The sequence below is a fragment of the Kryptolebias marmoratus genome, linkage group LG14 (genome assembly GCF_001649575.2).
Source record: "Kryptolebias marmoratus isolate JLee-2015 linkage group LG14, ASM164957v2, whole genome shotgun sequence".
Classification (NCBI taxonomy): Eukaryota; Metazoa; Chordata; class Actinopteri; order Cyprinodontiformes; family Rivulidae; genus Kryptolebias; species Kryptolebias marmoratus.
The window spans coordinates 6773338-6794876 of record NC_051443.1 but is presented as its reverse complement, the minus strand read 5'-3'; the positions used below and the strand labels follow the sequence as shown (position 1 = coordinate 6794876).

General features: G+C 40.5%; 1 protein-coding gene across 22 annotated transcripts in view; it reads right to left on the bottom strand.

Moving 5' to 3' along the window:
* The window catches only part of LOC108244772 (formin-binding protein 1), a 74935-nt gene extending 55905 nt beyond the window's left edge, over positions 1-19030 (bottom strand). For 20 of the 22 annotated variants that reach the window (XM_037979250.1, XM_037979252.1, XM_017431226.3 and 17 more), the window contains exon 1: positions 7404-7571. In XM_037979250.1, the coding sequence (XP_037835178.1) occupies positions 7404-7556 (153 nt within the window). In that variant the 5' untranslated portion in view covers positions 7557-7571. Of the gene's footprint in view, positions 1-7403; positions 7572-13359; positions 13417-18709 lie in introns of those variants that run through there. The other 2 variants (XM_037979259.1, XM_037979258.1) reach the window with 2 other exon arrangements.
* Between the last annotated feature and the right edge of the window lie 2509 nt (positions 19031-21539).

The following is a 21539-nucleotide window of genomic DNA, read 5'->3' as shown; positions in this document are numbered from 1 at the left end:
ACAGATATTGAGCTAAATTTTGATGCGGTAGTAGCTGAGAGTCAATCCCAACGCATATAATCAGAGTATATTATCTTGCAATATCGAATGAGATCGCACATAATGTTTAAATCAGAAAATGAACTTAGTTTAAAAGTCTGGCACTCTGATGCACTGCTTGAAGGAACGCTTGGCCTTTTTTTCAACTCAGTTTCTGTCGATGAACAGAATTATTTTCAGGCTAAGGTCATAAATAAAAGACAAACTATTTTTTCCATTCCCTTATTTTATTCTCTGCAGGCACATCAGTGGAAACTGTAAATCAGAAGAGTCAATGACACATGTGGTAAAAATCTTGTGACTACATGTGCAAAATGAATACAATTCTCCTTTAGCCAAAGCATGAACGCGTTCCCTTCGTGCCGATTACGCGCCGGCAGGTTTCCTTGTCCCAGTTTGTTAAAAAGTTGCCCACATCATGATGAAACCAGCAGATTCGCCTCCTACGGCCACATTCTAAAGACTAATAACGTCTTGTCCTGACCTTGACATACAGCCATTCTTTCATGTTCAGCTCCTGACACCTGACCTTGTTCCTGCGCTGATCGGGGAGGGGGGCAGTGTTTTGGGGGGTGTACGTTCAGGATGTGAAACAGAACTGCTCTGCTTGTTATTTCAGGCCTCGGCTTGGACTACAGTTGTACAACACGAACGAAAACAAACCAAACTCTGGAGCTAAATATTCCTCGCTCTCCAGGAAATGAGGAACAGATTCTAACAGGGAACAAAAGAGACACTTAGAGGTTGTTTAATACATGAGGGGTGTAAGAAAACAAGTGCATGTTTGTTTAAGGATCAGCCTCCTGACCCTGCAGAACCCTCCCACTAAGTATAGATACGGATTATGATGCAGGTTAATGCATCCGACTAGCTGTTAATCTGAACTAATGCAGATTATTGAACAACTACTTCAGTCCCAATCTCTAAATGATTTTCATACTGAGAGATCAGTAGCGTGCATCCTTAAAAAAAGAAATGGGTTTTATTATCACTATAAAACACAGACAGGCAGGCAGATGGGGGGCTGAGCCTACTGCATGAACTGGTAATTTACGAGTCATCTGCTTTTAGAAATAAAGATAAGCCTGTATTTGAATCACTGAAGCAACTTTAGGGTTAATATTGAAAAAAATAATCATCTCAAAGAGACTTTTCCCTGAATAAATAATGCCTAGATATAACTCCTGATAATTATCATAGTAAAACAATAAGCCTATATCCAAACACAACAGCTGCTATTCTTCTCTCTGCCACAGGAGGCAGCAGAGAGTCAGAGAGTGGAAAAATTAGCTTAAAGTACATGCCTGGCAGCTTCAAGTGAAAGATATATTGTTTAATCTCTAGTAGAATAAAAAATACATCTTTTGAAGTGCAGTTCTGTGGAAAACGTATCTCACGTGTTGTAGATAGAGATTTTGAACAATCTCAGTTTGGAGAAACAGAGTTTAACTTTGACAGGACTGACAAGTTTATGGCTAGTCATAGCAGGACCAAAGCCTAAGTGAATAGCTGCTGCCTTAAATCAACTCCAGACTCCAAATATTTGTAGCATTTCATGCAATTGCTTAATATCACTGTCAGTTTCACATTACAAGGTAATTTAGTTTAGATTCAGGAAGTGCTACAGCCACCAGGAGCTGGCTGTAGCACTTCCTGTGCAGCTGGGGCTACTTCCTGCATTAATATAATAATATTTCTGAAAAAATAGCCTTGTAGTGTCAAACTGACAGCAGTGTATAGGTTTAGAAATGAGTGCCTGAAAGAACTGAAACTGTCGAGTTGTTTGAAAATGGCAACGGCCCACTTCGGTCCTGGTCTTGATCAGGCAAGCCGTTCATCAATTTGATCAGAATTTAAATTTATTTCTCCAAAACCGAGGTTGTTCAAGGACAACAGGTAAGATGTTTACTGTTCATAACCTTTGAAGCACACTTCAAAACGTCTGAACTATCCCTTCTTATAGAAGTTCACCCAGAAACCCGACTGCTGAATTCTAAACAAACAACTGAGCTCGACGGAAAGATGGCGGTTTGTCATAAATAAAAGCACAAAATGATAACAACTTCTTCTGTTGCTCTCTTTGGATCATAAAACTCAGTGAATTTACAACATAATGGTAAAAAGACCATTACTGATCTAAAACCTCAGAACAAACACTTCTAGGGACTCCTGAATTTAATAGGGTGTGACCCCCCCTCCCTACACACACACACACACACACACACTCTCTCTCTCTTGCAGAGGACAACTAAAATCAATACTCTATTAAAACCACACAATTAGAGGAAAAACATAAGTCTTTGTTGCTCAGCTGACAGGAAGTGACGTATAACAGGGACAAACAGAAATGGCTGACGATCACATTAGAAAACACCGTCTGCAGATGCTTAAAGTTGATCCAAACTAGCCTTAAAAACATTTAAACATAACATATTGTTCACAATTTTTAAAATCAGATTTCTACAACTAACCTTTCTGAGTATAATGACACACTGGGGGAAATCTAAGTTTAGGATTTAGGTTTAATTTAAATTAGCTTATATCAGCACAAATTCTAGAAAGAAATAAAGGCCTAGCATTACTTAAAGCACCATGTTTTGATGAGAAGTGACAGAGTTATAGTCACTTTGGTCAAACCTTGAAAATGTGTTCAGACTCATGGGATATTGCAAGACTGTGGTGAGGATCGGTGTCAGCTACTACCGCATCAAGCTTTAGCTGAATATCTGTAAAACCGACTGAGTTGGAGCCATTCTTTAGGCTTGCAAAGGTGGCCTTAGCAGTGGCCATCTTAAATTGCATTAACTCCAAAGGTTTATTAGTTGTACGTGCACATCTTGTGATTATTTTCTAAGAATTTCAGTTAAACCCGTCCGGTGGTTTATGAGACATTTTGCTAGCAGACACTCACACATTCAGGCCAAAACATTATTGGTCTTTCACCTTTAGCAGTGGACAATAAACAGTAGAAACTGAAGGTTTTTCTTCAGTTTGTTGGAAGTTTTGCAGAGCGTGCTTTCTGAACCTTAACCAATCTGTCAGAGAGATGGGCCAATGAAAAACCACAGCACCGAGAGGAAACATGTCACCGAAAACTAACAGATCACAGTTTTACATCTGAGTGGCGGTAAGCAACAAAAGCTTCCTAAATTGTACCATTTAGTGCAAAGATATGTTTATTTTTGAATTTGATGGCAGCAACACATCTCATGAAAGTCAGAACAGAGTCATGTGTGAAACGTCCCCTCTCTTTTTTTTTACCATCAGTCTGTAAACATCTAGAACTGAGGAGAGCAGCTGCTGGAGGTGGAGGTTGACCCATTCTTGTCTGATGGAGGATTCTAGCTGTTTGTTGGATTTTTAGTTTCATGATGCACCACATATTTTCAGCTGGTGACAGGTCTGGACTGTAGGCAGGTCAGTTCAGCTCCTTCACCCTTTGTGGTTCAGTTTTGTCTTGGTGAAATGTGCAAGGCCTTCCCTGAAAAAGACGCTGTCTGGATGGGAGCATTAATGTTCTAAAACCTGTATGTACTTTTCTGCATTGATGGTGCCTTCTCAGATGTGTAAGCTGCTTATAACATAGGCACCAATGCACCCCCATACCATCAGAGAGGCAGGCTTTTGAACTGTGCACTGATAACAGGCCGGATGGTCCCTCTCCTCTTTAGTACAAATTATGTGTAGTTTATGGTTTCCAAACAGAGAGATGTCCATAAGAAAATCAGACCTGATGTTAATGCAGTGGCCCCTGAGAGCCAGAAGATCACAAACATCCAGTTCTGACCTTCAGTCCTGTCCTTTGAGCTCAGAGATTTATACAGATTCTTGAAATCTTTTGATAATTTAATAAACTGTAAATGATGGGATATTCAGTCTTTCTAATTTTCCACCAAGAAACATTATTTTGAAAATGTTCCACGTGTTTTAGACTGTTTTATACAGACTGGTGGACCTCTGCACATCTTTACTTCTATAAAATGCAATTTTTATACCCAGTCCTCTTACTGACCTGTTGCTAAATAACCTAATTTGTTGCAAAATGCTCCTCCGGCTGTTTCTTTTACAACTTTTTGCTTAGATGTGTTGCTGCCATCAAATTCAAAATTATTGTCTTTTTTTCTGCAAATCACTGCATTTTTTTTTTCTTTTCATGTTACACAACACCCCAACTATTTTGGGACTGGGGTTGTACATATTGTGATTTTTTTATTGTGTTTGTGAACATACGTAATTACGTCTCATTAGCTGACAAACTTTAAACTGTGGTGATAAAGAGAAGCCTGAGATAGAAACAGCATTCATCCAGAGCTGCTCACTGAGCTGTGAGAGGCAGCTCAATTAAAATTACTAACAAACAGCCTGTTTGTTCCAGTAAAACCAGCTCTGTCTTGCTGGGTTAAGCAAAGTGGCACAAAATGCTTGATTATCTAGATTCCAGTGACTATTCAGAACCCAACAGCAGATCCACCGCGGAATCAGAGACGCTGCGTCCAGCGGAGCAGAACAGCTCGGATCTAAAACCATCCTCGCTCTGTTTCATGGTGGTGGGCGTCCAGCAGCTAGGACAAATATTTGGTGGAGATGCCAAACCCCCTCTCAGACACACACCAGGCTTTGTCTCGGAGAGCGGGGTGGAACAACGCCTCCGTGGCCCCGGTGTCACACATGTGCACAGCAACAGATAATCAGAAGCAGGAACACAACAGCCTCCATCAGATAGCTCAGCTCAGATCACCAGAATATGAGAAGTGTTCGTTAGCTTCCTGTGCACCTACTTCAAGTCCCCCTGCAAGAACTATTCAAGTCAAGCAGCGCAGAGGTGATTCGTGTTTGTTCCATTTGATTCTAAAACTTTTATGAAAAACATGATATGCACAAAAATTAAATAATTATCACTTTTTTTTTAAACTTCCTAAAAAATAAAGGCCTAGGACTTCTTAGAGGAATGCATATCACCCACCACTTTTCATAATCTTTTGATGAAAAATAAAGGCGTTGTAGCCGTTTTGGTCAAACCTCACGCGATATCGCCATATCTCAAGAGTATCTGTTGTGAACGACTCTCGGCTACTCCCACATCTAATTTTAGCTCGATATCTGTAAACTTCACCAAGTCACAGTCAGTTTTGTGCTGGCTAATGCGGGTTACATGTGGTGACCATTTGAAAACGGGACTGATGACAACAGTTAATCAGTTGCAGATGTACATGTAATGATTACTTTCTGAAAGTTTCGTTCCAGTGGTTCGTTCCATATTTTGCAAACAGACAAACCGGATTGAGACGAGAAGTCAGCTATAAAAGTTTTGAAGCAAAGATCACACACAGTGAGCAGTGCATGGAGTATGTGTTGTCAATGACTCTCAGCTCCAACCATGCCAAATTCTATCATTATACTTGTGACACTGGCAGATCTATAGCCATTACTGTGCTTTTTAATGTCAATTGGTTGTGGCTGCAATCTTGTATTAGGTTGGCTCCAAAAATTAATCAGCTGTAGAGGTACACCCACTTGTTATTTTCTGGAAGTTTCATTAAAATCCATCCAGTGGTCCATAAGATATTTTGCTAACAGAAAAACATAGTGAACTCCAAATAGTTAATGGCAATATTTTGAACAAAACTCTTGTGCAATTTGATTGTGCTCATGCTGTCTGGTGAAGAGAAGCCTAAGCCGCTATGACGCCAAATGTTGGCTCAATATCAGTGAATTTGACTGAGTTACATTCAGTTTTGTGCTTTTAATGATCAGCTGGCTGTGGCGGCCATCTTGAATCAAGTTGACGTCAAAAGTTAATCAGTTGTAGATGCTTATCTAATAATTACTCTGTAAAAACTTCATTCAAATTTGCCTGGTGGTTAATGGGATATTTTGGTAACAGACAGACACACGGATGCGGGCAAAAAACATTATCGTATAAAAAAACTTCCTTCACACACATCTGCTGTCTAAAGTGTGTTTTAGATGTGAACAGCTGCTCGGAGCAGAGGGGGTGACCTTGTGTGTAAAGACTCTTGTCTGCATGCCTTAGAGATATTTATAGCTCCAGCACCTCTGCCGTGCCGAAGATTTAAGAGTGTATGGTAAACATGTTCAGAATCTGACGGTGAACACCACATTTCCTGTCCGCACCTGATACGCGTCGCCACAGTCATCATTTAAACGCCCCACCTTTGCATTTCGTCTCTAAGTAGGTGGTTCCTTTGCTAAGAACGTCTTCCTGTCGCCAGCTGAGGAGTTATTATCACCCGCCACACAAGCGTAAAGGAGGGCAATAATACGCTTCTCTGTGTCTGTGTCTGTTAGCGAAACATCTCATGAACAAATTGGTGGATTTTAATGGAACTTTGGAAAAAGTAATCATTGGACTTACCTCTACAACTGATTACCTTTAGGAGCTAATCCAATTTAAGATGGCTGCCAAAGCCAACAGGCTTTAAGAAATACAAAACTGGCTATTTCTCAGTCAGTTTTACAGATGTTATAATACAATTTGGTGTGGTAATAGCTGAGACTGATCTCAAAAGCAAAGTCTGGGCTCTAACAGATTGTGCAATAATTTTTTTTTTTTTTTAGTTTTGCTATAAACTAGTTGGATTTAAACTTTGTCTGTCTGTTAGCAGAATATTTTTTAAACCACTGGACAGATTTTAATGAAATTTCCAGGAAATAAAAATTAGATATACCTCTGTAACTGATTAACTGAATGAAACAATCCAATAAAATATGGCGATCATAACCAACTGACCTTCGGAAACACAAAAATGGATATAATTCAGTCACTTTTACAGATATTAAGCTAAAATGTGGTATGGTTGTAAATGAGACACATAACACATTTTCCAGATGCTACTCATTAAGAGAGGTCTTTGCTAAAAAGCAAAGTGTTAACTGTTGGAGTCAACCCTGCTTGTCTGTTAGCAAAATATTTCATGAACCAAAGGATGGATTTTAATGAAACTTTCACAAACTAATTGCTGGTTGTATATCTAGAACTGATTAACTTTTAGAGTTAATCCAATTTAAGATGGCCACCACAGCTAATCAAAATTACCCAACACAAAAATGGCTGTAACTCAATCAAATTTACATATAATGAGTTGAAATTTGACTTGCTAGTAGCTGAGCCATTCATAACACATACTCTGAGTGTGACATTTCAGATATCATATAGGTTTAAAAATAACATTATTTTAAAGGTGTGACCTTAACAACTACAGCTCTGTCATTGCTCTTCATAAGAAGATCTTAGTGTAAAACTCAGTGAGTGATAAGAATTTTTTCAAGGAATCAATGATGAATCAAACGGTTTCAGAGAAAGTAATAACTCTGAAGCTCTCCTCCCTCCTACACTGACTTACAGAGCTGGTCATCTTTATCTGCAGCAGCGTCTGCAGATACTCTTCAAAAGGAGTCAGAGCGCACTCCTCTCTTTCTCCGGCCCCTTCATCTTCTGCTTTCACAGACAGCGCATTGTCCAGGAAAACAAAAAACTGACTTCTTCGCCTCAACATGCTCGTAGGTTCGGACGCGAGCACACCAAAGGAAAACCGAGCGCGGAGCGGGGTTTAGTTAATCCATCTCAGGAGGAGAAACACGTCCAGGTCGAGCAAATAAAGCGAATATGTGGAGAACTTTTCCACCTGCTGCGACTCAGCTGAAGCTCACCGAGCAGAGGCCGAGCCAAAAGTCCGACGGGCGAAACAGAAATGCTGCAAGCAGAACCTCATGAAATGACGCTGTTATTAATCTGATTACTGAACCTGCTCTGTGGATTATTCCTCCAAAAACACAGCAGCTATTGTTCCCGCTGAGCTGTTTTTGTTCCTTTTGGAGAATAAACCTCTTTAATTCTTATATAATGCAGTACATTCTGTGGAACGATGGAAACTTTGGAATGTTTAGGGAAATTGCGATGAAACGTTCACGTTTTATGCAGTACTTTAACAAAATGACAATCGTCCGTCCATTTTTGTCGCCCACTTGTTCCTGTTCGGGGTCACGGGGATCTGGTGCCTATTTCCAGCAGTCATCAGGTGAGAGGTGGGGTTCAACTGGACGGGCCAACAGACAGGGGACCACTCACACCTGTGTACGTCAGACTGTGTCTGTCTACCGACTCCACCAACCCAACTCGAGCGCAAAGATGGCCGCCGCTCAGTCCGTTTTACAGACACTGAGCTGAAGTTTGGTGTGGTGGTAGCTGAGAGTCATCTTCAACGTATAATCTGAGCTCTAACGCGTCTGGCGAGGTGTCGCCTGAGATTGCGCAGGAAGTCATTTACAAAGCTGGACCAAAACGGCTACACCTCCATCCCTTCCGATCATAGGATGATGTTAGCTTAAAACTCTGGCATGAGAGGTGGCGGCTGATATGCATTCTTTTAAGGAATGTTAGGGTTTTAATTAAATGGGGCAGATTTTATCGGTGCAAAAATGTAAAGAAAAAAAACAGATCTTGAAACTACACTGACTGCTCTCCTCTACACTAATCAATACAAATTAGTTTTTTTCTTTTTACATTTTTTTTTTTACCATGAAATGGAGTCAAAGTGATGAGCTGTACACTCTGGAGAGTAAATAACAACCTTGCTGAACTTCCTGCTTGTTGTAAAGATGCTTCTTAAATTTTATGTGAATCTCTCGTTGCAGACGTCATCCCTCACTTCTGCCCTGACATGCTTCCCTCCAACCTGTTCCACTAAAAAAGAAAAAAAAAAAAAAAACACTTGACAGCATGTTCTTCTGCAGTGGGTCACCATTACTGTACTTTGTTCCCAAAACGTGTCGGCCTTTAAATGCAGTCACAGATGCCGTGCAGATTGCGCAACTTCGGGCTCAAACGACACGCAAACAAGTTGCTCTGGTTTATAATTTAGTCCGCTGGGAGACAGAGTGGAAGTAAATGAGAGACTAGATTAAACATGTTCTTTATGTGCTGCAGACCGAAGTGTGCGCCTCAGGTTATAAATAGAACAGCTAAAAGCTGCTTCTCTCGGGGTCCTATATGACTTCACATGAACGCTTTTTTTACTCACGGCGGCTAAAACCGGTCCGTTCAAAACCCAAGTCGTGTGTCGGCAGGACCCCATGCGCCTGGGAGACGTTTCTGTTGAGTTTCACACATCTGAACATCCCCCCTCCTCCAACAAATCAACTCCACTTTGGTCGATTATCTTTGAAATTAAAGACACAGATAGTTCGAGGTGCTGCACGCTGCCACGTCAAATTTTAGCTGAATTTCTGTAAAACCAACTGAGTCATAGCTGTTTCTGTGTTTGCTAAGGTAGACTAGCTGCAGTGACCATCTCAATATGGACTGATTCCAAACGTTATCGATTTTAGATGTATGTCCAGTGATCACTTAAGGACAGTTTTATTAAAGTCCGCCCTGTGGTTCAGGAGAAAGTCAGCAAACAGACAGACAGACAGAGTTGACTCCAAAACTTGTGTGATCAGTTAGGTTGTGGATGAATCTCAGCTACAACCACCCCAAACTGTAGCTCACTAATTATAAAACTGACTGAGTTTTAGCCATTTTTGTGTTTCCAAGGCTGCTTAGCTGTGGTGGCCATCTTAAACATGGGTGACTCCAAAAGGTAATCAGTTGTAGAGGTACATCCAATCATTACTTTCTGAAAGTTTCAATAAAGTTTAAACAGTGGTTTATGAAATATTTTGCTAACAGACACACACGCACACGCGGGAAAAACCATTATAGCCTTCAGCCTTTGACGATGGGCAAGAAATATGAGAAAAGGATGACTCGAGGTTTTATACAACAACTGTTAATCTGCAGCTCAATAAATAAGTTTGAAAACACTTTGCTCTCTCTTTAGTGAATGAAGAAAAGAAGATTAACCCCAGGCTGGGTCCGTTTCCCAGAAGTTCTCTGAGTTCTGCGGCGGCCCTCTCACCCCGCCCTTCCACGGCTCAGCTCAGGACAGGAGGAAAGATGGCACATTTCAAGAAGCTGCCTGACACGACAGGCAGACGTCCCGTCATATCTGTCACTGTGATTTACATACTCTCAGACATGAGTCTTAAACGCCACATTTCCCAAGGTGCACTGAGGGGGGAACGCCCGTTCACAAGCACGTCGACTCATTTAGTTTGCTGTGAATGAGCCTCACTACAAATTAAACTTTATTTGTCTTTCTATGCGATCATTGATCTGTACTCTGTCTGCAATATGCACAATTTGCGCCCCTACATATCGCAAGCCGCGATAAAAATGTTTTTTCCCATCTATGTGCGTGTGTTCGTATATAGATCTGTTAGCAAAATATCTCACGAGCCACTGGACATATTTACATGAAACTTTCAGAATGTAATCACCAGATCTACATCTACAACTGATTAACGTTTGGAGTCAATCCAATCCAAAATGGCTGCCACAGCCAACTGATCTTAAAAAAGACTAAATAGCTATAACTCAGTCAATTTTACAAATATTGTGCTTAAATACGGTGTGGTAGTTGCTGAGAGTCAGTCACAACACATACTCTAAGCATTACTCATTGTACAAGACTTTTGCTTTAACTTTGGCTTTAACTGTTGGTTTTAACCTTGTTTGTCTGTTAGCAAAATATCTAATGAACAACTGGACAGATTTTGATGTAACATTCAGAAAGTCGTTATTGTATATACATCAATAAATGAATAACTTTTGGACTTAGTCCAATTCAAGATGGCGGCCACATGTAATCAACATTAGCCAACACAAAAATGGCTATAACTTCGGCAGTTGTACAGATATTGATCTTAAATTTAATGTGGTAGTAGCTGAGAGTCATTCACAACACATATAATCAGAGAGTAATATCTTGCAATATCGAATGAGATCGCACATAATGTTTAAATCAGTTTAGTTTAAGCCATCATAAGGATGGTTAAACAAAATAAAAAGGTTTGCACTTGTGCTGACCGCATATGGAATCCTGTAACATTGAGATGATTTTAGGGAAGTAAAATCATGAATCACTACTGAGACACAAGGAGCAAACTCACTGTTCTGTGCACAGATGGAGAACTGAGACCGCTTTAGCACTAAAGCACAAGTAGGTGGTTTTCACCCAACTGAATGAGTGCAACGCACATCTGCGCTTAGTATTATCACTCTCTTGTTTGGATAGCAATCACAATAAAAAATTTAAATAATTCCATCATACTTCAATAATAATAATCCCCTTAATGAAAAGCTGGTGATATTGTAGAGTGAATACATCTGTCTGTTAGCAAAATATCTCATAAACCACTGGGCAGATTTTGATGCAACTTGTAGAAGGTAATCACTGGATGTACATCTACAACTGATTAGCTTTTGAAGTCAGCCAGATTCAAGATGGCCTCCATACCCAATCAATTTTAGTAAGCACAAAAATGGGTATAACTCAGTCAATCTTATAATTAGTGAGCTACAATTTGGTGTGGTCATAGCTAAGAGTCATCCGCAACATATAATCTGAGGACTAACAACTCTGTTTAAACCTTGAGCAGTCAAGGTTTCGGGCAACACGCGTCCCTTTGAGGAATGCTAGTTTTTCCATAAATATTCTTTTTAAGTTTGGTGAACGCATGACCACTGAACTTAGTCTATGTTGTAACATACTCATAGAAACTCTTCGGATTATCAGCCACCTGTTGCTGATCTTTGAGCTGCTTCGTTGGTGGAGACGGGCTTGGACGAAGCTGTTTTAAACTAAATGCCGTGCGGCGAAAGTTGTTGCAGCCTTTTGTTCACAACAGTTCACCTTGACAAGCTATAAATAACCAGCACTGCTGAGGGAGACTCAATACTGCCACTCTTACAGCGTGCAGAACAATAAGGCATTAATTAGGACACCGCAGACGGAGACGGCGCTCAGGTGATGTTCTGATACAGCATCTATTGTCTCAGTAGTGATTAGGCTCTTCAAACAACAGGAAAAGACTAAAGATTAGAGGGTGAAACAAACTCTGCTGGGAAGGACTGAGTCACATTTTCAAGATGACTAAATAGCTAACGTCTCAGTGATTCAGTTTTAAAAAGACAAAAAGACTGCTTCTGCCCTCAGAAAACCCCTTAAATTGAATTATGGAAAGGGCGGGGGTTATAATTTATTTTTATGCGCAATGTATCGGGGAACATAGAAGACTGAATCAACTGATTCTTGTGTAGATTTATGTAGTAACGCTGATGTTGTTCAGCTGAGAAGACAGCAACAAATTAAAAAAAAATACTGTGTCATGCAAAAATGTAGAGGTTTATTTTTAGCTAATGTAGTGCTCTTTAACACCAGTATGTTATTTTTGAGAAAGAGTTGTTTCATAAACCTGCAAAACGATTTTAAAAAAAACCAGGCCCTCGTTTGCCGAGCCATTAGCCTAGCCTGGACAAAGACTTTAATCATTTTCTCCCCTACTCTATGCTCTATGATGGATGTCACGGCTGATAATGAACACTCTATTGGTAACCATTTGACCGAACATCACTTCAAAAATGACCAGACTGTTCCTTTAATCTGTGCTGCCACTTTTAGGAGTCAGCAGAGTAGTCGCTGCGCGGCGCTAATAGAGTTCCTTAATTAGATTTACTACATCTTCAGTGAAAAGCAGCAAAGGTGAACAATGCGTACTGACTTCAGGTTTACTTTTTGTAATATTTTCAGATTAGCAAAGGCAAACATAAAATCTTGTCTCCGTTCAACTGCGGGTATTATTTTTCTACTGTACACGAGTGAATAATCCTTCCGCTTTACTCCCACTCAGATCCAAAATCATCCAGTCATCGTTTTAACGTCTCAGAGGTTCCAAGGAGAAAATGGGCCTGAGATGGTCATAGTGACTCAACAGGTGGATGTCTAGTCTGACCACCCCACACACACACACACTCGGCTGAGAGAAGGTACAAGGTAGATCAGGTTTCAGCTCTGAATGTCAAGTGAACAGCAGGGGGGGATGCAAGAGGACCCTGGGGGGGACTGACTTGACATGAGATCCAACAGGGAGGAAATCCCAGTCTAACACCGGGCTGTACTAGACTCCACACAATGCCTGAAGGCAATCAGTTTCACTGCTGAGAGTCCACGACCAGAAACTCCGCCTGTGACCCGCTGCCTGAGTCAGGAATCAACAAGTGCATCACGGGCCACTCTACACTGTTCCACTCTCACTCTCTGATATCAGCTGTGACGACCCAAAGATATTCAGACAGTTTCAAAAGAGCAAACAAACGAGACGAGAGATAAAAAAAAAAAATCCTGAGTCAACTCGGGAACCATTCTACCTGAACGTCTGTAAAGGTGGTTCTGCTGGCCCCTGAGCGGGTCAACTCACCTTCAGCTGCTGCTCTTTGATCGGCGTCTCGGCCCGGTCCATGCTGCCTCATCAGGGAAACCCACTCACATCGTTCGGAGACACTGAGCTGCTACGTGCGTTTGGGAGGACAACTATCCTTTTAACGGGTTCCCAAATGCACCGCATGAGAGAAGTGAAAAAATCCAAGGCGTGTAAATGATGCATCGCCCTGCACAACGTGGGACAGCGAGGCCCACTTCTTTTTTCAGTTTTACATAAACTGGTGTCCGGTTATTATGTAAACTGAAAACGAACCAGCAGCTCCTCAGTAGGAGTGGGCAGATCAATGTAAATAAGAATATTATTAATACCAGTGTTGGTATTGGATCAATACTTTAGTTTGTTTCTTTACTTTATTTATATAAAAGGTCTAGTATTCCTTAAATGAATGCTTATCACCAACCACCTTATAGCCATATTTGTCAAACCTTGAAAATAACATTATGTGCAATCTCAGGCAATATCTTGTATGACTTTGCATAATCTGTCAGCTTTTTTATTGCTTTTAGTTTCTAAATAAACTTTTCATACACTTCACTTTTAGCTAGCCTTTTGTTCCTTTGCGACTTCTAGCTTCAAGATAGCCTTTTGCTATTATAAGCTAGTGTTTTAAAAGTTTTAAGTTTAATAGTTTTGACTAGTCTTTTGCTACTTTGTGGCTTTTATCTAACATTTGACTACTTTTAGTTAGTGTATTTCTATTCTTAGCTTTTAGCTAGATTTTGCTACTTTTAGCTAAGATTTTGCTAATTCTGGCTCTAAAGTAGCATATTGATTTGTTTAGCTTCTAGCTAGTGTTCTGCACTGCTCTTATAGTCACGTTCTTGTTGGGATGTTAATCACAGTGACAATTCTATAGTTCCGTCATAATCAAATAATAATCCCACCATGAAAAAACAAAAATACTCTACAGTAAACGCCTGTGTCTATGTGTATCTGTCTGTTAGCAAAATATCTCACGAACCACAGGACGTGGTTTAATGAAACTCAAATTTTAATCTACAACTGATTTCCGTTTGGAGTCAACCAGATTCAAGATGGCTGTTGTAGCTCTTTTGCTGCTTTTAGCTTTAACAAATTTCAGCAAAGTCATTCAGCGCTCAGCATTCACTGCATTTCTTGCAGTTTCTCTGATTAGAAAAATCTGTCATTTAATATTCATAAAAATATGTTTTGATTTAGGAATGTTGATGATAACACATGACACCCTGGCCTGATATTTAGCTGTTTGGTATCAGATCTATACCAAACTTTGCAGCGTCACACACCACTACTCCTCAGCTACAGCTCTGGATTCATCGCCTTCTTTCTTCTCACTGGATTTTAAAACTGGATTCAAGTTTGTTACAAAACCTTCTAGGATAATCGTCTTTTTTTTTCTTTTTCTGACCTTTGCTCCAGTGTGGCTCAGTCACGTTTCACCACGCTGTGCTTCCTTCTCTTTTGGCTGAATTCGATACTTATTAAGGTTATTGTTCGGGGGGGGGTCACGGCAGTGCGTGGATAAAACAGGGGGGGGGTCACGGCAGTGCATGGATAAAACAGGGGGGGGTCACGGCAGTGCATGGATAAAACAGGGGGGGGTCACGGCAGTGCATGGATAAAACAGGAAAAAACAACTCTCACTTCTTAACTGTTTAACAAAATTTAAAAAATGAAAAAAATTTAAAATAAGTATTTCACAGCAAACACTATTACCAGTTTGATGATGACCCACAAGGAGAAAAACAATACAGAAGTATCCTGATCAGTTCTGCTTCTTTATTCACTCGGTTGGTTTTCTGAGCTCAAGCACGAACAGCTTCGGACCTGCGGTGCAGATGAAGCTCAGACATTTGCGAGCTCTACTGTGACAAGGCTTGAAGTTCATTTCGAACATGTGAGTACAGCGCGAAGGAGGGAGAGTACCACAGCGCAACGTGACTGTGCTAGCTCACCACATTCGTGCTGGTAAGAGGTTGAGCAACCACATTCTACTTTTACTTCACTTCCTGAAATATCATTGTCCTTCCTGTTGAACAACAGGATGAGAGCAGCGACATGTGTCGTGCATGCGAGCATTAAGAAAATCAGCACGCTGATATTCACTTCAGACTCAAAACACTTTATGAGCTGCAACTTTTATAATGACCACAAACCTCCTGATTTCAGCTATACACCTGTTGATCTGGGTTTATTATAATTGCTCGGCTATAACTCTGTGAATTTTACAGATACTGAGATAAAACAGTTGACAGTTGACAGTCATCCCCTACGACTTCATCCCTTCTCTGCTTTTTCCATTAAAACCCCTTGCATGAAAGGCAGCAGATGACATGCATTTCTTCAAAGAATGCTACACATTTAATTAAAGTAAATAAATCTCTGGATTTACGGACTGAAATCACTTTTTGGTAGATTTACAGACCATGATGTTAAAAACTTATTTGAGCCCTGACCAGAACATCCTGCTTCCTGCTTTGCATACAGCTGTACATGCTGTTACCGGACGGCTGTGTGTGTGTGTGTGTGACGTGCTTCAAGGCAACACAACAAACTGCAGGAAACCTTCCAGTGGCACCGGCCATGTGCGTGGACTGAGGCCGAGCTCTACGCCCGCTCCGCAACCGACCAAAACGCACTGAGGCTGGAGAGACAAGTGTGGAGACTCGGCGAAGGAATGGAAGCCAGCATCTTGTTGCAATGCACTCGGCTGCTGAAGCTCCATCGGAGAAACTTCTTCCAGACTCCGAGGGGCATGTGAAAGCCAGACAAGCACCTCGGGGCTCTGTGCACTTTTCCTTTTCAGTCAGGCGGTGCAACAGAAAAGTACAAATACTACGGCAGCACCTGGGAGATGTGAAGAATGTGGGACATGGAGAGGTCCTTTTTACTGTGAACTTTAGACCAGGTGAGTTACGGGACAACTAAGTAGAGTGTCTCACCATCCTTTATTCTTAGAAAGGAAAATTATATATATATATATATATATATATATATATATATATATATATATATATATATATATATATATACACACTGTTGTACTATATATACTAAGTGTTGATGCAGGCTACTAATAAAGTAATAAAGTGGTGAAAACATTTGCCAAATGTTAGGAAGTGATGAAAAAGACGTTATTGCTACAAAAATTTCCAATAAAAGTGATGCAACAACAATTTCTCACACACACACACAATCACAGAAACACGCAGCAAAAACAATGAAATGCCTAGAATTCCCCGAAGGAATGCATATCGCCCGTCGCCTTTCACGCCAGTGTTTCAGACTGAGCTCAGCTTTTGTGGAGAAACAACGAGAGCGGTAGCCGTTTGGGTCAAACGTGGAAAGTAACGTTATGCGCAACCTCGTGTGATATTGCAAGATCTTGCACAATGAAGTTCGCAAGTTTGAGCGCAAGTTGGGAATGACTGTTAGCTCCCACTACATTTCAGCTCCATATCTGCAAAAATTATAGATGGGTTTGTGTTTGTAACGATTAACTGGCTGTGGTGGCCACATTGAGTTTGATTTACTCCAAATTGTAATCAGCTCTAGATGCACATCCTGCGATTGCTTTCTGTGAGTTTTATTAAAATCCTTCCTGTGGTTCATGAGATATTTTGCTAACAGACAGACACAGGTAAAAACGTTATCGCCTGCCTTTTGACGATAAACCAACTATTTACGGAGTTCCCATTCCTGTCAGTTCACAGGTAAAGATCCTGCCACACTGATCCAGAAAGTGGTTTTGATCAAAGCGTCCAGGTTTTTATTAAAAGTCCTTGACAGTAAATTTCAGAGGGATGAACAGTGACATCATCACAGAGGAATTTAATGTGGTGAGGTCATCATCACGCTGCTGCTGCTGCTGCTTCAGCTGCTCTTAGGAGGTTTTATCAATTTAAACACAAAGGATTTCAGGTTGCTGTGAAGTTTTCAGGACAGGTATGGATTAAAAATGAAAATATGTTACGCCTGAGACTTTAGTGTCTTAAGAGTCATGAGTAAAATGAGAAATCATGTCTTCATTCAACCTGTAATTTAAATTTTTTGTTAAATTTTGAGAATAATCATGATAAATCTCTCAACTACAATCAAAACAAATCTTATCTCAGTATCCCTAAAATTCACTGAGCTATAGCCATCTTTGTGTTTGCTAAGGTCCATTAGCTTGGGCGGCCATTTTGAATTGGGTTGACTCCAAAAGTTAATCAGTTGTAGATGCACAGCCTGTAATTTTTTTCTGAAGGTTTTATTGAAATCTGTCCAGTAGTTCATAAGAAATTTTGCTAACAGACAAACAGCATTAACTCCAATATTTGATGCCAAAGGTTTATGCAAAAATAACTTACTGTGCGTTGCACTTAATGTATGTGTTAGAGGCAATGCTCAGCTACTACCAAATCAAATTTTAGCTCAATAATTGCAAAGCTGACTGAATTATAGCCACTGCTGTGTTTTCTATGATCAGTTGGCTATGGTGGCTATTTTGAATTGGGTTTATTCACAGTTTTAATCAGTCGTAGATGGACATCCAATGATTCATTTCTAAAAGTTTCTTTAAAATCCATTCAGTGGTTCATGGGATATTTTGCTACCAGACAGACAGAGCTTATTCCAATAAATAACATAGACTTTTTCAACACAGAATCTCGCTCGATCAGTTGGCGCTCAGGGCACAGGCTGGGGATCTGTCTCAGCCACTGCCACAGCAAATTGTAGCTCAACATTCCTTAAATTAATTGACTTATAACCATTTGCTGAGGGCGGCCATCTTGAATCGGATCGACTAAAGAAGTTGATCAGCTCGAAAATCTAATTTCTGAAAGTTTCATTAAAGATCCGTCCACTGGTTCAGGGGATATTTTGCTGTACGGAGATTCGAACGCACACACACACACGTGCGCGAGCGCGCGCTCACGCCGACAAATAAAAACACTATCGCCCGCCTTCGCCTTCGGCGGCGGGTGATAACAGGAGAAGCAGGTGAATCTCAACCAACGGGGGTTTGGTTCAATGCGAGGATATAGACGTAAACATCTACTTCCTGCTCGGGCCGAACACACTTCCTGTGAAATATTTACCTGTTTGTTACGCATTTATCACCGTAACACAACCTGGGGGGAGGGGGGGGCACAAATATGAGATAAAATGGATGCTGACAGAACCTCACCACCAACACACGAGGGGTAAAAACACACACAGAGAGACGAACTGCCCCCTACCAGCCCCCCCTCCATGTTTAAACTAATGTCACCGAGAGGTAAACTGCGCACCCGGACCGAGGCGGGCCTCCGAGCCCGTACCCGGTCCGGTTCCTTCATCTAACGGTTCGAACGGGACTCACCCAGAGCTCCGTCCCCCAGCTCATGGTGCTCTCAGTCCGCCGAATAATCCACACACACACACTCACACAGAGAGAGAGAGAGAGGCGGCAGACCGGAGAGGGGGAGTGGTGGTGGTGGTGGTGGTGTGGTTCTGATTCTGACGGGTTCGCCTCCTCGTGTCACCAGTCCCGGTCCAGGTAGGGGAGGGTAAAAAATAAAAAAAATCGCTCTCAGTTCTTTGTGGTTCCTCTTCACAGCCTCATCGTGTCTGATACAAGATGGCCCGGAGCTGCTGCTGCTGCTGCTGCTTCTGCCGCCGTTGCTGCACGCACGCTCTGCAGCGCGCGCTCCCGAGCTGCACTCAGTGACAGCTGTTTCTGCGCGTGCACCAACAGCGGGNGGTGACACTGCGGGGCTGTCCAGTAAAAGCCTCCACCGACTTTGTGTGGTGCCCATTGATCTGAGGAGGGAGGGGGGGAAGAAAAATTTGAATGTTGAAGGGATGCGCGCGCGTGTGTGTGTGTGTGTGTGTGTGTGGAACGGGGGTCAGAGGTCACCACCCATGGCAGATGTTTTATTGATGGTTTAACGCCCCTCCCCACCGCCACCTCTGGGCTCCTTTCTCTTTTCTGTTGCTCCTGTTTCATCCTTTAAGAAAACTCGAGAGTTACTTCAATTTTACACACTCCACATACACGCACGCGCGCGCACACACACTACATCAGCTGCAGCACTTCACTGTGCACACAGGATGTTGCATATTTCCTATAACTAAGTTGGTATAAAGTTGAGTTTTACTCACTTATTTCTGTCACATCATTGATGCCAATTAGAAATGTAAAAGCAAGGCACATTTGTTCAATTTTTCTACTTTTAATTAGCCTCGTGTTACTTTTAGCTAGCCTTTTGCTACTTTTAGCTTTTAGCTAATGTTTTACTACCTTTACCTTTAACAGCTCAGTTATAACTTCCTCTGCAAAGTCCTTCAGGCCTCAGCGTTCACATTGCATTTTTGCAAACAATGCAATTTCTCTCGTTGGTGGTTGTCATTTTTTTTTCTGCACATACGTTGTAATTATTGTTGCATCAGTGCAACATCACGCAACTACGACAAGAAGAACAATAAGTACAAGGACTGTACGCTCATTCTTAATAAATTCATTTTATTTGTATTCCTCTTCTGCATTCGGTTGCTTCTTTCTTCTTTTCTATTTAGCTTTTACAGTATTTTCATTGTCATTCTTTAATCTTTTCAAACACGTTCCGTTGCGTCTGAATGTCTTTTGTCAATTAAATAAACAAAACGATGTTGCATTGTTGAAGCGGCAGAGTTGAAAATAATTCAAAATAAAAACCAAAAGCACACATTCTGCCCCGCTGTAGGTGTGTAATTTGCGTAGTTACCCTCATGACCTGAAAAATGCTGCCATCTAGTGGTAGAAACCAGACACCAGGAGTTGACAAAACTCATTCATTTCACTTTTTAGATAAATAAGTAAGTTTGTGGAAGGGTTAATTATTTGAAAGGATATAATTGATTGTTTTACACGTGAGTTTGAGAAACATCTGAGAGTGACACAATAATTTAAAGTATCCCTGTGTGAAACTGTTTGTATAGAAGCCCAAACTGTTTTTATTTTAAAAAAAGTCTGAAGAATACCTTGGTTTTTCTCTCTGTCTCTGATTTACAGAAATATATTCATGCTTTTGAAAAAGATTCTCGAATTAAAAGTTCAACAGAGGAGAAAAGACATCAACTTGCCTTTATTATTGTTATTATTATTATTATTAGTAGTAGTAGTAGTAGTAGTAGTAGTAGTAGTAGTAGTAGTAGTAATATCAGTAGTAGTATCTCTTGGATGACTGAGAATCTACACAAACAATGTTTTGTTTTGTTTTTTTACTTCACCTGTCTGTCTGTGGTCATGATGTTGTAAAGGATTCGTGATAATTTGTGTATTTTAACTCATTAGGACTCACATAAGGTAAGATTATATTACTCAAATTATCACATGGTGATTTTAAATTGTGGAATAGATTCTGTCGCGTGTTAATAAAGTTGTATACATTTTAAAGATTACATTTCTATCAGTTAGTTTTTAAATTATAGTCACAATATAAAGTCTTATGTTCAGTATTAAGAGTTTTGCAAATTTAGATAAACGTGTTTAAAATATACGTATCTGATTTGAAATAATAAAATTCACCAAAAGGGGGCGCAAGAGGCTTTAACGTCCGACAGCACAGAGTATGAGCATGAAATGACAATGAAATCAAAATGAATGAAACCCAACAAACATAGATTCAGCCTTTCACTGGTATATCAACACACAATCAAATTCAGAACTTCATTAAATATTCTTTTTTAATTTTATTTCACTTGGATATGATAATAAATTTATCTTAAAGGTACTCATTGCAAACTATAAAATCAAACATAAAAAGGTCAAATAGTCCAGTTTGAAATAGTTTACTCGAGTAGTTATCAAGATATTGTTGATATAAATTTAATAAATGTGGGTTTGCACTCATTGTAAACAAAGCGTTCGGCTGAATCTGCTGAAAATCACGTGGAAGCTTGAGTTATGTGATCGACGTATGGCTGATCATAGTTGATGTATGGTGGAATCGGACAAGCGTAGAACCTTGGAGAATATGTTTAGGTGGTAATATAAGACTAAAATCTGCTATGAAATAATGGGACACAACAGCAAATTTTAGCAGAAAAAAATTGAAGAGCAGCATTTTGCAGCACACCCAAACAAGTTTGACTCATTGGGTAAATCTTCCAGGAAAATGGGTGAAATACACCCTTATTTCAAGTCTATTTTAATTAGAATTATTGTTAAT